General features: G+C 35.9%; 1 protein-coding gene across 2 annotated transcripts in view; it reads left to right on the top strand.

The window, feature by feature from the left end:
- LOC102174373 (N-deacetylase and N-sulfotransferase 4) overlaps nt 1–24,675 on the top strand; it is a 327,386-nt gene that overhangs the window by 153,846 nt on the left and 148,865 nt on the right. For both annotated transcript variants that reach the window (XM_005681282.3, XM_018049933.1), the window contains 2 exons: nt 11,209–11,296; nt 19,739–19,893. In XM_005681282.3, the coding sequence (XP_005681339.2) occupies nt 11,209–11,296; nt 19,739–19,893 (243 nt within the window). The remainder of the gene's footprint in view (nt 1–11,208; nt 11,297–19,738; nt 19,894–24,675) is intronic.

Raw genomic sequence — 24,675 nt, forward strand, 5'->3', positions numbered from 1 at the left:
GTTGGACATGACTGAAGCAACTCAGCATGCAAGAGATATATGATAGAGTGTTTCCCAAACGTTTTGAACATGGAATTACTTTCCATGGAATTATTAAATTTTACAGACCTAGTAACCCACTGATCACCGTTTGGAAATATGTAATCAGGAACTCTTGTTTCACTGGTTGTTGGCTGTTCTGCAATAAAATCATCCATGATAACCCACTATTGAAGGCAGCCCAAGCTTTAACACTTCAAGGACCCCAGGCTAGCTCTGAAGGTAATGATTCTGTCTCTGCATGAGTGCAGACGTAGCAGAACAAAGCATTTCTATAAAGTAGGCTCTCCAACACAGAAGTCAGGATTATGCAGGGTGATTCAAATTACATATTAAAAGTTTCAACCTAACACAGAGAGAACTGGGGTCTACTTTTGAATCTCTGGAAATATTTTTATTTCTAAATGTCTTTGCTCCCATCCTCACAATCCTCTAGGGAAAACCGCTAGACCGTTCAGGTATGACTTAAATCCAATCCCTTATGATTATACAGTGGAAGTGAGAAATAGATCTGATAGATAGAGTGCCTGATGAACTATGGAATAAGGTTTGTGACATTGTACAGGAGACAGGGATCAAGACCATCCCTATGGAAAAGAAATGCAAAAAAGCAAAATGGCTGTCTGGGGAGGCCTTACAAATAGCTGTGAAAAGAAAAGAAGTGAAAAGCAAAGGAGAAAAGGAAAGATATAAGCATCTGAATGCAAAGTTCCAGAGAATAGCAAGAAGAGATAAGAAAGCCTTCTTCAGCGATCAATGCAAAGAAATAGAGGAAAAGAACAGAATGGGAAAGACTAGAGATCTCTTCAAGAAAATTAGACATACCAAGGGAACATTTCAGGCAAAGATGGGCTCGATAAAGGACAGAAATGGTCTGGACCTAACAGAAGCAGAAGATATTAAGAAGAGGTGGCAAGAATACACAGAAGAACTTTACAAAACAGATCTTCACGACCCAGATAATCATGATGATGTGATCACTAATCTAGAGCCAGACATCTTGGAATGTGAAGTCAAGTGGGCCTTGGAAAGCATCTCTACAAACAAAGCTAGTGGAGGTGATGGAATTCCAGTTGAGCTCCTTCAAATCCTGAAAGATGATGCTGTGAAAGTGCTGCACTCAATATGCCAGCAAATTTGGAAAACTCAGCAGTGGCCACAGGACTGGAAAAGGTCAGTTTTCATTCCAGTTACAAAGAAAGACAATGCCAGAGAATGCTCAAACTACCGCACAGTTGCACTCGTCTCATATTCTGGTAAAGTAATGCTCAAAATTCTCCAAGCCAGGCTTCAGCAATACATGAACCATGAACTTCCTAATGTTCAATCTGGTTTTAGAGAAGGCAGAGGAACCAGAGATCAAATTGCCAACATCCACTGGATCATCAAAAAAACAAGAGATTTCCAGAAAAACATCTATTTCTGCTTTACTGACTATGCCAAAGCCTTTGACTGTGTGGATCACAACACACTGTGGAAAATTCTGAAAGAGATGGGAATACCAGACCACCTGACCTGCCTCTTGAGAAATCTGTATGCAGGTCAGGAAGCAGCAATTAGAACTGGACGTGGAAAAATAGGCTGGTTCCAAATAGGAAAGGGAGTGTGTCAAGGGTGTGTATTGTCACCCTGCTTATTTAACTTATATGCAGAGTACATCATGAGAAACGCTGGACTGGAAGAAACACAAGCTAGAATCAAGATTGCCGGGAGAAATATCAATAACCTCAGATATGCAGATTACACCACCCTTATGGCAGAAAGTGAAGAGGAACTAAAAAGCCTCTTGATGAAAGTGAAAGTGGAGAGCAAAAATGTTGGCCTAAAGCTCAACATTCAGAAAACTAAGATCATGGCATCCAGTCCCATCACTTCATGGGAAATAGATGGGGAAACAGTGGAAACAGTGTCAGACTTTATCTTTTTGGGCTCCAAAATCACTGCAGATGGTGACTGCAGCCATGAAATGAAAAGACACTTACTCCTTGGAAGAAAAGTTATGACCAACCTAGATAGTATATTCAAAAGCAGAGACATTACTTTGCCGACTAAAGTCCATCTATCAAGGCTATGTTTTTCCAGTGGTCATGTATCGATGTAAGAGTTGGACTGTGAAGAAAGCTGAGTGCCAAAGAATTGATGCGTTTGAACTGTGGTGTTGGAGAAGACTCTTGAGAGTCCCTTGGACTGCAAGGAGATCCAACCAGTCCATTCTAAAGGAGATCAGCCCTGGGATATCTTTGGAAGGAATGATGCTAAAGCTGAAACTCCAGTACTTTGGCTACCTCGTGCAAAGAGTTGACTCATTGGAAAAGACTCTGATGCTGGGAGGGATTGGGGGCAGGAGGAGAAGGGGACAACCGAGGATGAGATGGCTGGATGGCACCATGCACTCGATGGATATGAGTCTGAGTGAACTGCTGGAGTTGGTGATGGACAGGGAGGTCTGGCGTGCTGCGGTCCATGGGGTCACAAAGAGTCGGACATGACTGAGCAATTGAATTGAACTGAAGTCACCTAAAAAGAGGCCTGACATTGTTTTGTTGTTCATGTGTGTGTTTCTCTCAGCTCTCTGATTCCTTAGATTCCTGAAGCTATCTTTCAGTCATTGGGCTTACAATGACCAGTTTCATTCTACCTCCCAAAAGAAGTCCTAATATAAAATAGTTCTATCTCACTATTCTTTTATCATTTACTTAAACACTTCAGCCTACTGCAAAGAAGACAATTATTCTTGCCATTACTTTATAAAATCCTTTGAAATAATCATAATATATAAACCATGTATTCTGTTATACATGTATCTTTTTACAACTCAGAAATTCTTATAGGCCATTATGGAGACTTAGGACCAAAGCATATGGAAAAAATTAAATAATATAATTGAAGGGGAGACTTAAAAGAACTAATAAAGGAAAAACCCAGAAGTTCAAAAGGTAATATCTTAAGGGTCTTACAAGTACATGTTTGATTTGAATTTATTTATTTGATTCAAAATCCCAATCAGTTAGGTAGAACATGAAAAATACGGAAACAGAAATACAGAGAGCAGGGCATATTCACAGTCTATGATGATCTTTGTGGACTGAACCTGAGAATAGTGTTGAAGAGAAACTGAGGCAGTATTTTACCACCTTTATGAATTTTTTCTGATTCCAGGGAGACAACCAGTGAGCTAATAAAAAAAGCAGAAGCAAAAATTATCTCATATACTTCCAGACTGGACTGAAGTCAGTGCCTTAGAATCCTGTGGATACAAATATACCAGACACCGATGACATTCCCCCAATGATCAACGTATAGGGCACAAGACAAGTTCAACCACAGTCACTGGAAAGGGAGTGCAAGACACATGGAGTGCTTTGCTGACACAATCAAATAAGATCTACAATACTCTAAATGCACTTCAAGTTTAATGATTTATATCACCTTCATTGGGTTCTTTGATAACCAGGCAAAAAATGCAAACTCCACATATATGACATGAATTAATATTATTTTACAAGGTCAAACCAGTTTTCAAATTTGTCCTTCCCTTTGCCTGTATCTTTTATTCAGTATCAATGTTTAACCTTCTGGTATCCAAAAAGCACTCCTGGTATGTTGAGACCACTCCCCTACTAATACATACACATCTTGTGCATATTGGTACCTATATGCTATGTGTATTTGAAAGCAATGATGATGTAGGACTTTAAACTCTGTTTTTCATACTAGGGATGATTGGGGAAGAAATGTGTAATGTAGCCATAGAAGTATTGATTTTTCCCTCAAAACTTTTCTCAACTTTTCCCTCACCTCACTGAATGTCAGAAAGCTGAATCATTGATGAAATCACTCCACCTTACTTCCCACATCAGTTCATCAATAATTTTACTATTTACTTCTTTCCATGCCCAGTACCACCAGTAGAGGTCATGCCTGTGTATTCTCTCTTACTGGAACTACTGCAAAAGCCTCCTGAATGATTTCCCTATTTTCTTTACAGTTTTCCTATGATTCCTTTACACCAAGGAGCCAGGGGAAACAATTTAAACTATAAATCATATGCTAGGTGAGGTGAAATAGAGTGTGTATTAATAAATAACAATAATTAATAAATATTAAAAATGTAGGTCCACTATTGTAGTTTCAATAATAGCATATACTATTTTAGCATATTATAATAATATAACAATAGCATATACTATATAACATTTAAAAACTAAGCTTATGGCACCTAGTCCCATCAATTCATGGCAAGTAGATAGGGAAACAATGGAAACAGTGACAGATTTTATTTTCTTGGGCTCCAAAATCATTGCAGACAGTGACTGCAGCTGTAATATTAAAAGACGCTTGCTCTTTGGAAGGAAAGCTATGTCCAACCTAGATAGCACATTAAAAAGTATAGACATCACTTTGCTGATAAAGGTCCATATAGTCAAACTATGTTTTTTCCAGTAGTCGTGTGCAGATGTGAGAGCTGGGTCATAAAGAAGGCTGAGTGCTGAAGAACTGAGGCTTTTGAACTGTGGAGTTGGAGAAGATTCTTGAGAGTCCCTTGTACTGAAAGGAGATCAAGCCTGTCAATCCTAAAGGGAATCAGTCCTGAATATTCATTGGAAGGACTGATGCTGAAGCTGAAACTCCAATACTTTGGGCACCTGCTGCAAAGAAACTAACTCATTGGAAAAGACTCTGATGCTGGGAAAGATTGAAAGCAAGAGAAGAAAGTGATGACAGAGGATGAGATGGTTTGATGGCATCACCCACTCAGGGGACATTAGTTTGGGAAAACTCTGGGAGATAGTGAAGGATAGGGAAGCCTGGCATGCTGCAGTTCATGGGGTTGAAAAGAGTGGGACATGACTTAGCTACTGAGCAACAATAATAATTGTTTTAGCATTGAAAATAAAAAATTCAATTAAATAATTATTTGATTGATTTACCATGTGTTTGTGTGTCTAAAAAGAATGATAACAATATACGAAGTAGTTTCGTCTGTCAGACACTTTCTGTCTCCATAACCTGAGGTAGCTTATTTAGGCTCTTTGCAACTTACTTTTCCCACTTGTAAAATAGGGTTAATAAAAGAATCATGGAGAGACTTGAAGAGATATTTCAAGTGGAGTGCTTCTCCTAGTACCTAATAGTACCTTACATATAGTAAGTGCTTAATGATGCTAGATATTATTGTCACCATTCTCCACTTCCTTAGCATCTAGAAGAATGCCTAAAACAAGAATCAGGGATCCAATATTAATACTGTTTGAATGGATACATGAGTGAAAAACAGCACAAGGAGATAGCAAGCCAGAGTTCCACATTCCTGGCTTCCTGGGGACTTAAGTAAAAGAAGAGAGACAGTAGTGGAACACTTAGATGGCGGGCAGAAAGCAACAGGATAATTGCTCTGAAATAGTATGGTGTTTTTCTACCTGGCCAGTTGTTCTTCAAATTGATTCTGATTTCAGCAGAAGGATCTCCAAACCCCAAACCTTTTTCCCCATAAGAAACCCCCATATCTCTTCATTATTATCAGAAGACTGCATTTATTCTTCCTTAATTAACTCACTCATTCCATAATCAGAGATAATCTGCCCCACATAAAATTATTTAGAAGACTCAACACATTGGTATAATCTTTTGTCACAACATAAATTATATCAGACAGTTTCCTCTTTGAGTAGCAATGAGGGTTTATCAGGAAAAGGAAGAGAATAGATTTCTGAAGGAATGGAGATTTCTCTTAAGGGGAAAAGAGACGAGCAAGAACTAAGGCACAAACCGTCAATGACAAACTTCAAAAGCTTCATATTTTAACCCCGGGTCAGACCTATCCATCTTCATTTGTACGTTGACAAATAGTCTCTTGCACAAAAGTTCATGAAATTCTGAGTCTGTTTCAACCTGGGTGGCCACACAGACTTACTCTAGTGAGACCTGAAGTTAAAGTCAGACCAAATGTTTAGGCAAACATGCTCCATTTGGGCACTCTTGCTTTGTTACCTGGTTGGACCATTTAAACTTTCCATGAAGCATTTCCCTCTTGGAAAATAGTATAGATGTAACCTCTCTGATTCCAACATCAAGATCGTATAATAATAAATGTGCTTGGTTGTTCAGCTGTGTGCGACTTTGTGACCCCATGGTCTGTAGCCCACCAGGCTCCTCTGTCCATGGAATACAAGCAAGAATACTGGAGTGGGTTGCTACTTCCTACTCCAGGGGATCTTCCCAACCCAGGGACTGAACCCGTGTCTCTTACATCTCCTGCAAGCTGATTCTTTACCACTGCAACATCTGGGAAGCCATGTAAGTATAAATAGGACCCCATCTTGATTTACTGAATGTAGTAAAAGGCTGTCCAAGGAAGACAAAAACTATCACTCTTTGGTATTTGATTTAAAATTGTGGAAGTGTAAGTCTATACCAAAGTATGTATATAGTCTTGACTTATTAATTATGTACATGTAGGGAAAGAGTTCAATTCAGATCAGTCACTCAGTCATATCTGACTCTTTGTGACCCCATGAACCGCAGCACGCCAGGCCTCCCTGTCCATCACCAACTCCCAGAGTTTATCCAAACTCATGTCCATTGAGTCAGTGATGCCATCTAACCATCTCATCCTCTGCAGTCCAAGGGACTCTAAAGAGTCTTTTCCAACACCGCAGTTGAAAAGCATCAATTCTTTGGCACTCAGCTTTCTTTATAATCCAACTCTCGCATCCATAAATTACTACTGGAAAAGCCATAGCTTTGACTAGATGGACCTTTGTTGGCAAAGTAATGTCTCTGATTTTTAATATGCTATCTAGTTTGGTAATAACTTTCCTTCCAAGGAGTAAGTGTCTTTTAATTTCATGGCTGCAGTCACCATCTGCAGTGATTTTGGAGCCCAGAAAAATAAAGTCAGCCCCTGTTTCCACTGTTTCCCCATCTATTTCCCATGAAGTGATGGGACCAGATGCCATGATCCTCGTTTTCTGAATGTTGAGCTTTAAGCCAACTTTTCCCTCTCCTCTTTCACTTTCATCAAGAGGCTCTTTAGTTCCTCTTCACTTTCTGCCATAAGGGTGGTGTCATCTGCATATCTGAGTTTATTGATATTCCAGCTTGTGCTTCATCCAGCCCAGCGTTTCTCATGATGTACTCTGCATATAAGTTAAATAAGCAGAGTGACAATATGCAGCTTTGATGTACTCCTTTTCCTAATTGGAACCAGTCTGTTGTTCCATGCCCAGTTCTAACTGTTGCTTCGTGACCTGCATACAGGTTTTTCAAGAGGCAGGTCAGGTGGTCTGGTATTCCCATCTCTCTCAGAATTTTCCACAGTTTCTTGTGATCCACACAGTCAAAGGCTTTGGCATAGTCAATAAAGCAGAAATAGATGTTTTTTCTGGAACTCTCTTGCTTTTTCAATGATCCAATAGCGTTAGCTTGATGGTAAACAATCTGAATGTCAGAATGGCTTAAAATGTATGCAGTATACCTCGAAATCAATATGAACAGTGCACTAACAATATTTTCTGACGTTCCTTGATGGATATAATCTCTTGTTTGAAGCCAGAAGAATCACCATTATAAACACAGATTCCTAGGCTCCATTCTTTTCTCCAATTCAGAATACCCAGAAAATAGGCCTGGGAGGAGCATCCTGGTGATTCATTTCATTTCTTATAGGTGAGCTGGAAACAATTGGTTGACCTTCCTTAAGCAACAAGGATCTATAATAAAATACATGTCCTTGAGTCCCATCATGGACAGATTAAATCAATAATTCCTCAAGTGGGTGCACAGAATTGACAATTTTAGCAGTCTCCTCTAGAAAATATTATGTGTTATGAAGTTTGAAAAACATTGCTCTCTTCATTATTTTGCAGTAAGACAAAGTTGTATTTGCTTTATTAAATACTGAGGAACTCATTAGAAGAATATTGAATGCAAAGTATGTTTATTAAAATAATGAATTTTTGCTTTTACTTAAATGTTATATATTTATTCTCTTTAGTATCCTAATGACTTAGTGAGTCCTTCATGAATAATGCAAGGAAAACCTTCAAAGCAGTTAATATATATTTTTATGACTTAGAAAATATTAAAATAACTAAAGTTTATTATCTAAAATATATAAAGCTGTATATTATTTTCTATATTTTATTATTTGATTTTTATTTCAAATTGAGATATATTATTTCTAGTCCATTAACAAGTTTTCCTAAATTAAGAATTTTTTTTGCTTTACTATATTTTATTTATTCATAATTTTATATTTATATTTTTCCTGTCTGATATTTCATGATATTTTACATTTTTCCTGTATTTTAATCCTTTATTTTCCTACATTTCTTCTTTAATTTTCATGATTTCACACTTTTTTCTTATACATTTATTTCTGACTTTTTTAAAGTTATATCCATACATATTAATTTATTTGTTCTATTTTTTTATCATTGAAAGACACGGAACCATTCTTTCCTTGAATTTTTAAACTCAAACAACATTTAGTTACAATGAAATAGGAAATCCTGAATTTTAGAATTTTCTTCTTTTTATCCATTTGTTTTGTTTTTGCTTATAGAAATTGTTATTTTACCCCAAATTAATCAAGATTACATATTGGGAGGTTATGACTAGACAACTCGAATTATTTTAGAAATGGAAAAGTCTGTCAAATTCTTCATATAGCTAATTAGCTCCAGGGGAAGAAAATCCATCTGCCCTTGCCTGTGAGAGCCTGTCTTGCTACACAATTTACAATTTAAGATTATAAGACATCCATGTTATAAATGTGTGAAATACAGAATCCCATCTATCTCATGTAATGGTATGGCCCATGAGCCATTTTTATCATTTTACCATCAGAAAAAAATGTTTGTAATAAAAATAAATGAAACTAACTCAGTAGGTTGCTGTATATTAATATAGCTTTTTCTTACATTTTAAATGCCTTCCACATATATGAAAATATATTTAGCAACATGGCATATGCGCAATGAGCAGTAATTGAAAATGATGCAAGTCTGAAGACAGACACTTTAGCTTAGCACTTTGTATGCCTTATACAATGTAGTCTTCATAATAATTGTGTGAAACAAGTGTTAAGCACGATCTCATTTCACAGCTAAGGGAAAAGATAATAAGAAGTGAAATGACCAACAAAGCTTAGTCCCTAATTGAATGGCTTCCCTGACCACAAGGGTGAAGTGCCTTGCTATCTTCGGGATGTTAGCATGACTGCACAGTGTAAAACAGAATAGAGGAAGGTGGGAAAACCATTAGCAGTCTATAGTGTTTTAAAGCCCAAGAAAAAGACATGTAGGTCTGCTTAAAGTTGGTGGCACACTTACTGGGAAAAAAATAGATCATTTGAACTTCTTTAGATGGCCCCTAGGAAAGCATCAGGTGGGCCCACTTCCTCAGTCTGAATTAAATGTCTTACTGCATCTATCACAACATGCTCTAGATTTCTTTTGGAGCTCTTATGATTTGTAATTTTGTATTTGAGGGATCCTCTATTTAATATCGCTCTCTCTCTCAGTAAAGCCCAAGGTGACAAGAGGCTATGCTTACCAAACCCCACACTGTATGCATCTAGAATGAATATTTACTGAATTTAAGAATGGATGGTGGATTAGTAAAAATGGAATAAAAAATGATTTCAAGAACAGAGGTGGAGTGGATGGGATAGAATTGTGAGAACAGGGGAAGGAAGAACTTAATAAACTTAGACTTTGAAAAAAAAAAAAAAAAAAAACTATTTCAAGGTATAGAAGCTCAGGGATTGTACATTGATCAAACAAGAAACACAGAAAGAAAAAAAAAAACTTCCTAATAAAAAAAGATGCATGATTTTTAAAAAAAGTTTAAAGCTATATTCCAGAGTATATACCAATAAGCTCAATTATTTATTTTTAATTCTATTTTTTATTTTCATATATAAATTGCTTTTGGGGGAAACTTTTAAAACCTAGTTACACTAGTATGTCTATTTTTTTTCCTTTTTCTATTTAGCTGATGATATTTAAATAAGATTAGCCAGGATTATACCCAGTATAACTGTAACCTTGGATAACCAGGAACCATACAGCTTATCAACCTTGTAATTCTCTTTTTTTCTTTATAAATTTGCAGGAAAGCTCTCTTAACTCTTGGGGGAATAAAAAATAAAGTTCACTCGTGCTCAAAAGAAATTGTCTAAACCTCTACTGTTTTTTACCTTAAAAGATGGATAGGAGTAACCAAAAAACGATCTTAGTTATATCTCTAGTTGGAAAGAGTTTCTCACTTACATCAGAAGAAAATAAACTCCCTTTTTAAAATTCATTAAAAAAATTGAAAAAGCATTCTGAATCAATAATCAAATTACAATGCCTAAGGATATGAAATTCTGAATTATACTACATATGTCGACATAGAAAAAATAGCAGTAGAATGATTGGCAGAAAATTTACAGGACTAAGTCTGACTCGAAGATTACTGTCCAGATGTTCTTATCCTGTCTACAAGCAAGAAATTGACCTCTAATAATTCCAGAATGAGAAGTTAGGAAACATTTTTCCATGTTTAGAGAATATTTCTTTATGGAATTACTGATTTCCTACCTCCCCTTTCCTTGTTCATATCTCAAGGTCTGTAATTAACATCCCATAAAATATAAACTTCCCTTTAATTTATAAAATAAAAATCCAAGCTTTCAATTCAATAAGTATGCCTTAAAAATGACAGGAGACGTTGCACAGTTAAATAAAATACTCAATTGGAACTCAAACTAAAGTTATCTTCCTATCCCTTACCAACAAATACAGAACCTGTCTATATCCAACCACTCTGAAAAAATTTCCCCAAGGAAAAGAAGTATAATAATCTAAAATTCAAGAAATGTCTCACATAGAAATGAAAAATGATTTCAGTGCTGTGTGGTTAGAGAATTGCCTCTCAGCAATTTATAATATGCTTAAGACTTAACTGCTTCATAATTTGGTAAACTTCAATGAAAATAATAACAAAAGTGATTATAATACCTGGAATATGAATAGCATATAACAGTAGCTATCAAAACCCCAAAAAGCAACAAAGACCACATTATTTTGTTTCATTCATGCATACGCATTTGAAAAAGAAGCATCCCAAAAGCTTCATATTTAATTTTCTAAAATCATGTTAATTTCTTATTTATTTCAGGCATTACTAGAGACTCAAAATTTACTGCGCACTCAGGTTGCAAATTTTACCTTCAACCTTGGATTTTCAGGGAAGTTTTACCACACAGGTAAGAAGGAGCTTTGTGTTCTCAGGCAGCTACATATAAATAGGAGAGAGGATTTTTAATGTTTCAAAAGTAGGAGAAATAGAATATTCAGATTGATTATGGGAAAAACTTGGGTGCATTATGAGTAGCCAAATCCAAAATCAATGAGACTTGTTTACTTTGGCAAATGCTGTTGGAGTCAGGGCAAAACAGGAAGAGAAATGACTTAGTCAACTCAGTAAAAGAAACTATAACCATTGCTCTAACTGTGTCTATGCATCCTGTGAAGCATAGAGACGATGGCGATGAAGATGATTGCAATGAGATGATAATGATATTAGTAACAATGCACAGTGTTTTAAAATTGTAGGACAACCTAGGGACACATATTTTTAGTATATTTTTTTTCTTTGGAAAACATATAGTGATAAAAGAGAAATTTTAGCTTCAAAGAACTTTAATAGATCTTAAGAGTCATCTTGCTTAATTTATTGTCCCTTCAGGATTTTCCTTAATAATATTGCAATGATTTGGCCAACATGCATTAAAACCATCACATTCAAACTTGTATTTCTTACCACATCTATCCAATCACAGTTTCACTTCTTGTCAGTCTCAGCCTTCAAACAAATCCTCAAAATGTGATTGGTGCTCAGGGACTACTCCATGTTCTGCCATTTTTCACCTCTTTGCCCAGTTTACCTCCAGAATTTGACTCTTATTTTCTGAATAGCAGCATTATAATGGCAGGTACTAATTTGGAGAAAACTATGTGAGTGAAAGTGATTGTCTTAATGGCACAAAATCGTGTCTTAGGGTTTGTATTAGGGCAATGCCTACTGTCTGGTACTATTTCTGCATCTTTGGTGAAAGCTAAATGCTTTGTTTAGGGCTTTTCATTGTTGTTACTTCAGAGTATTGTAGGAAAAACATTTCACAGTATTCTCTATGCATGCAATTTATTGACTCATTAAAAGTATCCCATGCAAAGGTAGTCTTTAATTATCATAAATTCAGTTCATTTACCCAAAGAGGTTTTTTAATGTTTACCAAAGAGGCTCAGGAGGTTTATTAGAATATTGAAGCTGCAGTGTCATATTGGTTTTTCTTTAATGCTTTTTTCCTCCTGCTTTGAAACATGTAAATCTGTTTAAAGTAATAGAAGGAAAATTGGTATTTAGACCAGTTGATAAATGAAATCACTGCATATTTTAAAAGGATATCTTGCAGTAAAAGATTTGGGTCATCACATCTACACAGCAAAAGCAATTCTAGCTTACAATTTTGAAAATAGACATGGTTTTATAAATGTTTTTCAAAACCCCCTCAGAAAATGAGTCCAGACCTAAGAATCACTGATTATGAAGTTATAAAGCAGATAACTCTAAAGACTATGTCTACTGATGCTGGGGAAAAATATGGGATTATTTGGAGTTCACACACAAACAATACTATTTTGTCTTAAACAGCCGTATAAGAAAAGTAAAAGGCATTCTTCTGGCTGAAATATATCTGAATAACTGCATCAGCTTTTATTCACTTTTCATATTCAAATCTACTAAGCCTGTCAGACGTTTGCAGAGTTAATGTTGACAGCAAGTTATAACACTTCCCATTTCTTTTTTATAATCCTGAGCATGTACACTACACATCCCACTAGGAAATGAACACACTAGTTAATATCACAGGGACACTTGTTGGAGGAAGAAACCAAACAATAATAAAAAAAAAGATATTTTAATTATATCTCTTAATTGGACCTTATTGACAATTTATGTTGGTACTGACCTAATAAAAATAATGGAAGAAACACTATTCTGATATGCTCTGTGATAATGTGCTTTACAGATTCTGTAATATATATTTGTAAGTTCTGGAAGCTTGATTAACTTCACATAAATATAAAGCTTTATTTGATTGGCTACATTATGTGTAGAATCGTTGAAATGCATCCATGACATTTTCCAAGGGTACAATCATGCTATATTAAGTACTTATTTATTCATTTGAGGATATCAAGGTTTCTTCCAGGTTGGAGTTAAATATTGATAGTATTCACTTTCGCTAGGGCATGCCTCTTCCCTATCTAGTCGCTTCCTATATGAAGGTTTAACTATCAGGAGCTTAACAAATCAGAAAAGTTCTTTCCTTATCTATACATTTGATTGTGACAGGTAACCATGAAAAGATGGCCTTGTCACAATCACCGTCTCAAATTCTGCCAGAATGATCTGATTTTCCAATGCCTGAAAATGCTGATTGATGAGTTTCATTGTTTTGAAGACACTTAATCACATATGCCTAGTGTAATAAAGATAGATTCTGTATTCCTAGGCTGCTTCACTTATTTGTATTTTCCATGTATTCTTTCCTGTTCAGTTTCTCTGTCCTTCACATGCTGAAAACAATCTCGCCCAAAAAGCACATTCCTAAAAGTCATTCACTCATGGGTGCCAAATTGAAAGAGGAAGGACATTCTGCTGATTGAAAGTAAAAAAAATATTAAAAAAATAATAATAATAAAAGCATGGAGTTCAGAGTATAATCTTTAAGTCTGGAAATATTTTAAAGCATGATTGGAATTGCACAATGAAAGCTCAATTGAAAAATGGAGACATTACAGGATCAAGATGACTTGTAGGGATGGAGAGCTACAAATATTTTTTGCAGGACAGGATTTCTGATGACAATCATTATCAGGTTTTGTAAGTGACAATAAATTGAATATGACACAAACAATTACCTCGTGTATAATATTTTCAAACTGGATAAATACATGTCTTTTCCATGAGAGTTCATTTTTATATGTATAAACAAAACAGAACCTATAAAAAACTAACTTTTAAATATAAAAGTGAAAAAGTGTTACATTCGCTCTCTTTTGTTTGCTTTTGTTTTACTTTATAATGTATTGCTTCAAAGACTAGACATTGGAAACAACTTGCTTTTGTTTAAATCTAGGTTCTGACATTACACTAGCTATGTGAACATAAACAGATTACTTTTCTGTGCCTCAATGCCTGCATCTCCAAAATGGGAATAATAATATCTCTTATACAGAACAGTACATAGCATGTCATGATATGCAAATATTTTTATTACTAAGTATTTTTATATAAGAATCAAATATTATTTTAAAATAGTGAATTATTCACATGGCTCTGTTTTCCAGTTTTGGAACTATAGATAGCTTTTAATCAATTTAATCATCAAACAATTCTTTTTATTTAGTATATTTAAGTTTAGTTTATTCTATACTCACCTATATGGAAGTGTGCCAGATTCAATGCACGAAGAAAGTTAGAAACCTCTTCTTGCCATTTCAGAATTACAATATTTCACATATAATAGCAAATATAAAACAGACATTTATACAAAACTGATAAGATTCTCCTTATGGAAACTAATCTACAGCCTAGAGCTTGCTAAACTTATTCTTATTTGGCAGACTAAAAAACTTTTTGAGGCATACTCTTATCATATAACACAGATACTCCAAAAGCAGAAACAAAGAAATGAGTGCATAAATATTTTACTTCTGAATTAAACACTTTTATCTTCTGGGAATCAGGAAAGTAAAATGAGATAAATTTTAAATGAGAATAAAAATTCTATATTTCTAAATTAACAATGATGTCGATTGAATCTAATCAGGTTAGAGGTTCAGTTCAGTTCAGTTCAGTCGCTCAGTCGTGTCCCACTCTTTGTGGCCCCATGAATCGCACCACGCCAGGCCTCCCTGTCCATCACCAACTCCCGGAGTTCACTCAGACCCACGTCCATCAAGTCAGTGATGCCATCCAGCCATATCATCCTGGGTCGTCCCCTTCTCCTCCTGCCCCCAATCCCTCCCAGCATCAGAGTCTTTTCCAATGAGTCAGCTTTTCACATGAGGTGGTCAAAGTACTGGAGCTTCAGCTTTAACATCATTCCTTCCAAAAAGGGTCCATTTGAACACAAACACCTGAACAGACTAGAATTTGTGCTCCGTAGTCATGCGGAGAAGGCAATGGCACCCCACTCCAGTACTCTTGCCTGGAAAACCCCATGGACGGAGGAGCCTGGTGGGCTGCAGTCCACTGGGTCGCGAAGAGTCGGACCCAACTGAGCGACTTCACTTTCACTTTTCACTTTCATGCACTGGAGAAGGAAATGGCAACCCGCTCCAGTGTTCTTGTCTGGAGAATCCCAGGGATGGCGGAGCCTGGTGGGCTGCCGTTTATGGGGTCGCACAGAGTCGGACCCGACTAAAGCAACTTAGCAGCAGCAGTCATGTATGAACTATAAATTATATTCTCACATGTAATTTTTTTTTAATTTTTTAATTTTTTTTTATTTTTTAAATTTTAAAATCTTTAATTCTTACATGCGTTCCCAAACATGAACCCCCTCCCACCTCCCTCCCCACAACATCTCTCTGGGTCATCCCCATGCACCAGCCCCAAGCATGCTGCACCCTACGTCAGACATGGACTGGCGATTCAACTCCTACATGACAGTATACATGTTAGAATTCCCATTCTCCCAAATCATCCCACCCTCTCCCCCTCCCTCTGAGTCCAAAAGTCCGTTATACACATCTGTGTCTTTTTTCCTTTCTTGCATACAGGGTCGTCATTGCCATCTTCCTAAATTCCATATATATGTGTTAGTATACTGTATTGGTGTTTTTCTTTCTGGCTTACTTCACTCTGTATAATTGGCTCCAGTTTCATCCATCTCATCAGAACTGATTCAAGTGAATTCTTTTTAATGGCTGAGTAATACTCCATTGTGTATATGTACCACAGCTTTCTTATCCATTCATCTGCTGATGGACATCTAGGTTGTTTCCATGTCCTGGCTATTATAAACAGTGCTGCGATGAACATTGGGGTACATGTGTCTCTTTCAATTCTGGTTTCCTCAGTGTGTATGCCCAGCAGTGGGATTGCTGGGTCATAAGGTAGTTCTATTTGCAATATTTTAAGGAATCTCCACACTGTTCCCCATAGTGGCTGTACTAGTTTGCATTCCCACCAACAGTGTAGGAGGGTTCCCTTTTCTCCACACCCTCTCCAGCATTTATTGCTTGCAGATTTTTGGATCGCAGCCATTCTGACTGGTGTGAAGTGGTACCTCATTGTGGTTTTGATTTGCATTTCTCTAATAATGAGTGATGTTGAACAGTATGGTACTGGCACAAAGACAGACATATAGATCAATGGAACAAAATAGAAAGCCCAGAGATAAATCCACACACATATGGACACCTTATCTTTGACAAAGGAGGCAAGAATATACAATGGAGTAAAGACAATCTCTTTAACAAGTGGTGCTGGGAAAACTGGTCAACCACTTGTAAAAGAATGAAACTAGATCACTTTCTAACACCGTACACAAAAATAAACTCAAAATGGATTAAAGATCTAAATGTAAGATCAGAAACTATAAAACTCCTAGAGGAGAACATAGGCAAAACACTCTCAGACATAAATCACAGCAGGATCCTCTATGATCCACCTCCCAGAATTCTGGAAATAAAAGCAAAAATAAACAAATGGGATCTAATTAAAATTAAAAGCTTCTGCACAACAAAGGAAAATATAAGCAAGGTGAAAAGACAGCCTTCTGAATGGGAGCAAATAATAGCAAATGAAGCAACTGACAAACAACTAATCTCAAAAATATACAAGCAACTTGTGCAGCTCAATTCCAGAAAAATAAACGACCCAATCAAAAAATGGGCCAAAGAACTAAATAGACATTTCTCCAAAGAAGACATACAGATGTCTCACATGTAATTTAATCATATGTTAGGTAACAAAAAATAAGTATTTACAAATGAGTCAAAAATTTAATATTTTCATTTAGCTGGATTCAAAAACATTTGAAATTCTTCTTTGATCCTTCAGCATGACTTGATATCATATTTTTCATTAAGCAATTCTAAAGTCATCAGCTTGCCTTATGTGGCTTTGAATTGTATGACTTGTATAAAAGAAGAGAAAGGCTGATGGGAAATTACTCCATGGAGTGAAAAACAAAGAGGTTTTAAACATCACTCCTGATATTGTGGGGAGTGCTTACAAATTACCACACTTTCTGGTATAAAAATTACCAAGATTTTATGATCCGTCATGCATCTGTTTATATCAGTCGTCAGAAAAATTATCTTTAAATTTGAGTAGTTGACCTCTTTCCTGGTCAAGTGTGCATTACACACTTCCTGCTGCTTCCAATAACCATCTGCGGAGTTTAAAGTGAAGGAGGCTTTTCTCGGACATTCTATATTCAAAGCACAGCAAAACTGTGGGAGAACTGTCAGCTCATTCATCTCATGTGACATACGGTAGCTCTTTCTAATCTACGCCCTAGTCTGCTAAATTATGACCACGAGAAACACTTGGTCTGTATTAAAAACACTTCATACTTAAAATCCATCTGAGGAAGTGACAAACTTCTTTACATTTGGATTTCAATATTTGAAAGTCTTAATATATTAACAAAGCCAGTGAATTGTAAGTCCATAATACTAATAGTTTTGGCTCAAGTTAACAAAATTAAGAATTTTTGTCTGCTTATCTTATTCATAGAACTTTATCACTTTCAAAACTTCTATTTCTTTACTTTGTTTTTTTTTTTTTTTTACTTTGTATATAGTAGTAACTATTATAGTAGTAATAGTGCCAATTAAACTTGTTGGTCCTTACACCTTTTGAGAATTATGGATTATAAAATATATACCAAGAATAATGCATACATATAAATACACACGAAAGTTGACATGCACTTAAGCCAATATATGAAGTTTCTAAAATTCAGTGACTATATATTAATATAGACTGAGGTAAAGTTTTCACTTATTTAACTTCCTGGGGAAGTGGCATGATACAATGCAAGTTAAAAGGATCCAATATTAGACTTCAAGAATTTGATCATCTAGGCAAGGCAATATTTTTAAGAATGTGTGAAAATATGCAACTTTAGAACACCACAGGCATAAACCAGTACATGCTATTTTTAAGAAGAAAGCAATCTTAATATTTATGAATCAATTCACAATGTTAAGTGCTTTAATAAATTGATCTCATTGATTCTTCACAAGAGCTCATGAGACAAATTTTTATACCTCCATTTTAAACCAGGAAACCAAGACTCAAACAAATTAACTTATACAAGATCACATAGCCAAGGATACACTTTAACAAATATATGCTTTAACCATCTCATGGCACACCTTCATGATTCAGGCTGTCTTTACTACAAGACACTTGAAAAGGTATATTCAAAGAAGACTCGTTAAAAAATTCTTTTAATACTTTTTAAAGTAAACAATATAAAATCATCATAAAACATACCCCAATTTGAAGAAAAAAATTATCCAAATACACCTCACACTGTAAGCCAGGATTTGTTACTTTGCTTGTTTAGTTAAGTATCCAGAGACCATATAGGAATCAATTATGTTATTGATTCAGAATATTTTAAAATGGAACTGAATGTTATAAAATTGTACAAAAATTATTATTTCATGCCATGAAAATGTCCTTGGATTGCTGTAACATAGTGAATTTCCTTGGAATTAACTTGCTGATGTTGTTTTCCTTCCCTTATTTCCCCCCTTGTATGACAAATGGCTTTTTCTATGTGTTAGGCATTGTTAACAAATTTTCCTAATAGAGGATGAAAAATTAATACTAGTTTTAAATTCTCAATTCAAGTTTCTATTGTGTTAATTGATTTATTGTTTACATTTTATTAAATTATTATATAAAATGAGAAATATTTATGTTTGTAATGGTAATTCTAAAATATAGGGACATAAACATATTTATGCAGTAAGATCTCAACTTTTAAAAAAATAAGTAGGAAAAAAGTCAATGAAAAATACAAAAATGCTTCTAGTGGTTAGTTCCAAAGATGAGTTTTGGTTTTGGTTTTGTTTCTGAGTTTTATATATCATTGTCTATGCTTTCTGCCTGTCTTCAATAAGAATATATTGTATAATTAAAAAAATAACAGACAAAATCATTTAAATTTAAAATTATTCAGTTCAGTATTAGGCTTATATGCAGAAATATTTTTAAGAGTAAAAAAGAATAATCTTTTATCCGGTTTCTCCTATGCATCCAATAAAGGAGAGAATTAATAGTTGATAACTTTAAAACAAAGATAAACAGACTAAAACTTGCTCTGTTTTTTTATGTTGTTGTTGTCACCACCATATGCTAACAAATCTGAACAATGTCAGTGATAAAATATCCCTAAAATCTAAATGTAAACAACATCTGCACTTACCCCTTCCCATCCCAACCCCTAATCCCACTGCCTCTGATGTAATTTAGGCTATGGTCATTTCTCTTTTATTAAAACAACACAAAATTGGATTTAGATATCAGTAGCAAGAAGAATAATCTGACAAACATAACCTTTAAGCTAATACAAATTCTTCACTTAAGCCATTTTTTATACGTTTTACAGGGACTGAAGAGGAGGATGAGGGAGATGACCTTCTGCTTCGCTCTGTGGATGAGTTCTGGTGGTTTCCTCACATGTGGAGCCATATGCAGCCCCACCTCTTCCACAATGAGTCATCTTTAGTTGAGCAGATGATTCTCAACAAGGAATTTGCACTGGTGAGTACATTGTATTGAAGTATTTTGCAGACTATGAGTTGTGATATATTAGTGGATTGTAAAATCAGCTTATTGGGTTTAATCCAATAGAAATTACAATATTACAATATTACAATAGAATTACAATTCTATTTCCAATAGAAAATACAAGAGTGTGCCACAAGTGCTAGGGCTTCTCAGCAGAGCTACTGATACGAACCCACCTACCAATGCAGGAGACACTAGAGATGCAGGTTTGATCCCTGGGTGGGGAAGATCCCCTGGAGGAGGGCATGGCAACCTACTCCAGTATTCTTGTCTGGAGAATCCCATGGACAGAGGAACCTGGCAAGCTACAGTCCATAGGGTTGCAAAGACTTGGATGCAACTGAAACAATATATGCCACCATAAGTGTTAAGGGTACATACTGCTTTGTATTATTTTGTTTCAGGCATGTTTGTATACATGTATATGTACTGGCTCATGATGTGCTATAAAATGTATTCAAAAAATTAAGTCGTTGTCAGAAAGTTACCATCTCCTGCTTTATGAAGGTATTATACTATGAATAGGGAAAATAGTGCCTTCTCCATTGTATGCCTTGTTCTTGCTCAGTTGCTAATTCGTGCCCAAATCTTTGTGACTCCATGGACTGCAGCACCATTCCCTGTCCTTCACCATCTCCCAGAGTTTGCTCAGACTCATGTCCATTGAGTCAGTGATGCCATCCATGGGATTCTCCAGGCAAGAATACCGGAGTAGGTAGTCATTCCCCCTCGAGGGCATCTTCTCAACACAGACATTGAAGCCGCGTCTCTTGCATCTCCTGCATTGGCAGGCAGGTTCTTTACAACTGTACCACCTAAGTCAGATTTTTATTGTGTTCTAGTATATAATAACTGTCCCCTCAGAAAGTATTTGTTGCAAGGGTGAATAAATCAGTTCAGTTCAGTCACTCAGTTGTGTCCAACCCTTTGAGACCCCATGGACTGCAGCACGCCAGGCCTCCTTGTCCATCACCAACTCCCAGAGTTTACTCAAATACATGCCCATTGAGTCAGTGATGCCATCCAGCCATCTCATCCTCTGTCGTCCCCTTTTCCTGCTGCCTTCAATCTTTCCCAGCATCAGGGTCTTTCCAAATGAGTCAGCTCTTCGCATCAGGTAGCCAAAGTATTGGAGTTTCAGTTTCAACACCAATCCTTCCAATGAACACTCAGGACTGATCTCCTTTAGGATGGACTGGTTGGATCTCCTTGCAGTCCAAGTGACTCTCAAGAGTCTTATCCAACACCACAGTTCAAAAGCATCAATTCTTTGGTGCTCAGCTTTCTTTATAGTCCAACACTCACATCCATACATGACTACTGGAAACACCATAGCCTTGAATAGAGAGATCTTTGTTGGCAAAGTAATGTCTCTGCTTTTGAATATGCTGTCTAGGTTGGTCATAACTTTCCTTCCAAGGAGTAAGTGTCCTTTAATTTCATGGCTGCAATCAATCTGCAGTGATTTTGGAACCCAAAAAGGTAAAGTCCACCACTGTTTCTCCATCTATTTTCCATGAAGTGATGGGACCAGATGCCATGATCTTCGTTTTCTGAATGTTGAACTTTAAGCCAACTTCTTCACTCTCCTCTTTCAGTTTCATCAAGAGGTTCTTTAGTTCCTCTTCACTTTCTGCCATAAGCATGGTATCATGAGGTTACTGATATTTCTCCTGGCAATCTTGATTCCAGCTTGTGCTTCTTCCAGCCCAGCATTTCTCATGGTGTACTCTGCATATAAGTTGAATAAGCAGGGTGACAATATACACCCTTAACGTACTCCTTTTCCTGTTTGGAACCAGTCTGTTGTTCCATGTCCAGTTCTAACTGTTGCTTCCTGACCTGCATACAGATTTCTCAAGAGGCAAGTCAGGTGGCCTGATATTGCCATCACTTTCAGAATTTTCCACAGTTTATTGTGATCCACACAGTCAAAGGCTTTGGCATAGTCAATAAAGCAGTAATATATGTTTTTCTGGAACTCTCTTGTTTTTTCGATGAATAAATAGATAACTTGAGTCCCTAGAACAATGACTCTAGACCAGTGACTCTCAAACCAAGCATGTATCTTTTTCACTTAGAAGACTTTTTAAAACACATATGCTGGGGTTTCTGGTTCAGTAGATTGTCAAACAGGCCTGAGAACTTACATTTCTGGGAAATTTACAGAGGATGCCCTTGCTGCTGGAACTGCACTTTGAGAACCATTGCTCTGAACTAGGAGTTGGGCTACTATGGCCAATGAGCCAAATTTGGCCTGTTACTTGCTTTATGTTCTTCTGAGCTAAGATAATTTTGTTTGGGTTTTTTGAATTTATGTTTTAAAATGAAAAACAGAGACAATAATATTCTGTGACATAAAAATTACATACAATTCACGTTTCAGTGTCCAGAAACAAAGTGTGATTGGAATAGCACCACACTCTTCTCTTTATGCGTTATCTGCAGCTGCTTCTTCATTGCAATGGGAAAGTTGGGTAGCTCCAGAAGAGATCGGATGTCCCGCAGAGTCCACCTCAAATAATTACTATCTGGACTTTTACTAAGAAAGTTTGCCCACCCCTGTGCTAGATAGGAAGTAAATCATCTATCCTTTTAATAATCTACTGAAAGAAATTGTTTTCCCAGAAAAACACTCAGAGGCATATTCTCACATCTTCACACAGTGTGGCAGATGGTCACAAGGAGTATGTGAATCCCCCAAAGGCCTCCATCTTAAGGTGTTTTTTCTTTTTAATGAATAGTTTATTTACACTGTGTAATTGCTGATAGATATTTTTTAAAAGTCAAATTGGGAGGCACAAACCCAAGGCCTTATAAGCACTAAAATATTTTATAACATTATGCCTAATTATTATGTTAGTAGATCACCCTTCTTTCCATCTCTAAATCCCAAGGCTTATGTCAGATCTGCACATAGGATCCTCAGTAGTAATTGTGGGAGCATAAAAAGCAGTTAAGATCATGAACTCAAGACTGTGTTTGAATCCTGACCTTCCATCAATGGCTGTTTGAACTTGAACAAAAATTACTTAACCTCTGTGTCTGAGTTTCCCCATCTGTAAAAATGAGAATAATCATGACAACCACCTCAGAGGACCACTTTGTGGATATGGATAGTGTACTTAGAGAGCATACAATCAGCATTCAATGGTAATTAATCAATTATGATCTTTCTAAATCCAGACAATTATGTGGTTATATCTTATTTTAAAAAAACACAAATATTGTTCAAAATATGGATTTACAAAAGTTTGATCCTCACTTACTTTCAGGGAATGTCTAAAAAATTTTGTGCTGCTTCATAACATTGGAAAATTAAGTAAATATTCCTTTTTCAAAAAATAAACTTACCTTGAGTAAGCATGCTGAATTTTCTCAGAGCAGTTACCTTGAAAATAAACTGTATTTATCATTTGGCTTGAACCTCCCCTCACCTCATTCTCCCTCTGAAGCCTTGCTTTTTAGGCATGTAGATTATATTTCATAATGGTTGGTTTCACCTGTTTGTGTAAAATTTTTTAAAGCCATGCTGAGAGCACTGGGAAAGACTCAGATGTAATTGGTTTATAATGAAATGTTGAAAGCTATTTAGAGTCCATTCAGTACACTTATATTTGTTTAGTCAGTGTGGTTAGAAACTAAACTGAAGCCTATAAGTATACTTTGTAAGAAAAAAATCTTATTATAGTTTGCATAATCAAAATATAATAACTAAAATGAAGTCTGTTAAACACACATACTGAAATGACATTGTTCTTTTCCTTCTGATGTAGAGCTCAATAAAACTAATCAGGATTCTTCAAGGGGTGACATTAGAATCCCAGCTTTAACTGTAAACATGTGTTGTCCAGAGAGTCAGGAAGCATATTTCTTTCTTATTGAATTATTATCTTTCTGCATCCAGATGACACTTCAAAACCCTCACTATTAAGATGGGATAGGATAGTGAAAAGCATTATATTGGCAGGCTAAATTTTATCTTTGACTGTTGGTAACATGTTCTAATACAGCTGGCACCTCATTTAATGTCTTCATGCCTCTGTTTCCTCCCCTGAAATGGTAATGATTCCCTTTTACACTCTCTAAACTACAGAGCTTTAGATAATTAATTTATATCAACTCATCTGCCAACCAAAAGCACAGGACCAGATAATCCACTGATCAATTCCAATTCTAAAATTCTGTGATCATTGACGATATTGGTCCACAAATTTGGAATGAACATCTTGAAATACTCATCTAGCTACAATTGAAGCAATTATGGAAAGGGATTTTCAAACTAAAAGACCAATTTATATTGAAAAACACCCAAAGTGTTTAAATCTCTTTTTAGTTCCATCCTGACATCACTCCCTATTTCTTGGTTTGACCTTGGCTGGCAGAGGTGTGCTGTGCTTTTATCAGTGAAAAGCACAACTGTTCTCACAACATTTACAAAAATGATTCACATAACATATTAATAGCTTCATATTGATATTTAAAAAATCGTTAAACAATCAAACAAAATGTTTCATTTGTAGAATTTCTCCAAATTGCTTCTGGATAGAGTTTATTTTCTGTTGCAATATGTCTAAAAATCATGAGAAAAACATATTGCAAGACTGTTTCTTTACTATTTCATTGTGTAAGAAGAACTATTATTACTGTAAAGCACTATCATTTTTTAATTTACACACACTTAAGTCTGCAGTGTGAATGTTTGTGTGTGGGGGCAATGACTTGTATGTCTATGTTGAGTCCATGACCACATGT

This window comes from Capra hircus, chromosome 6, assembly GCF_001704415.2.
Source record: "Capra hircus breed San Clemente chromosome 6, ASM170441v1, whole genome shotgun sequence".
Taxonomy (NCBI): domain Eukaryota; kingdom Metazoa; phylum Chordata; class Mammalia; order Artiodactyla; family Bovidae; genus Capra; species Capra hircus.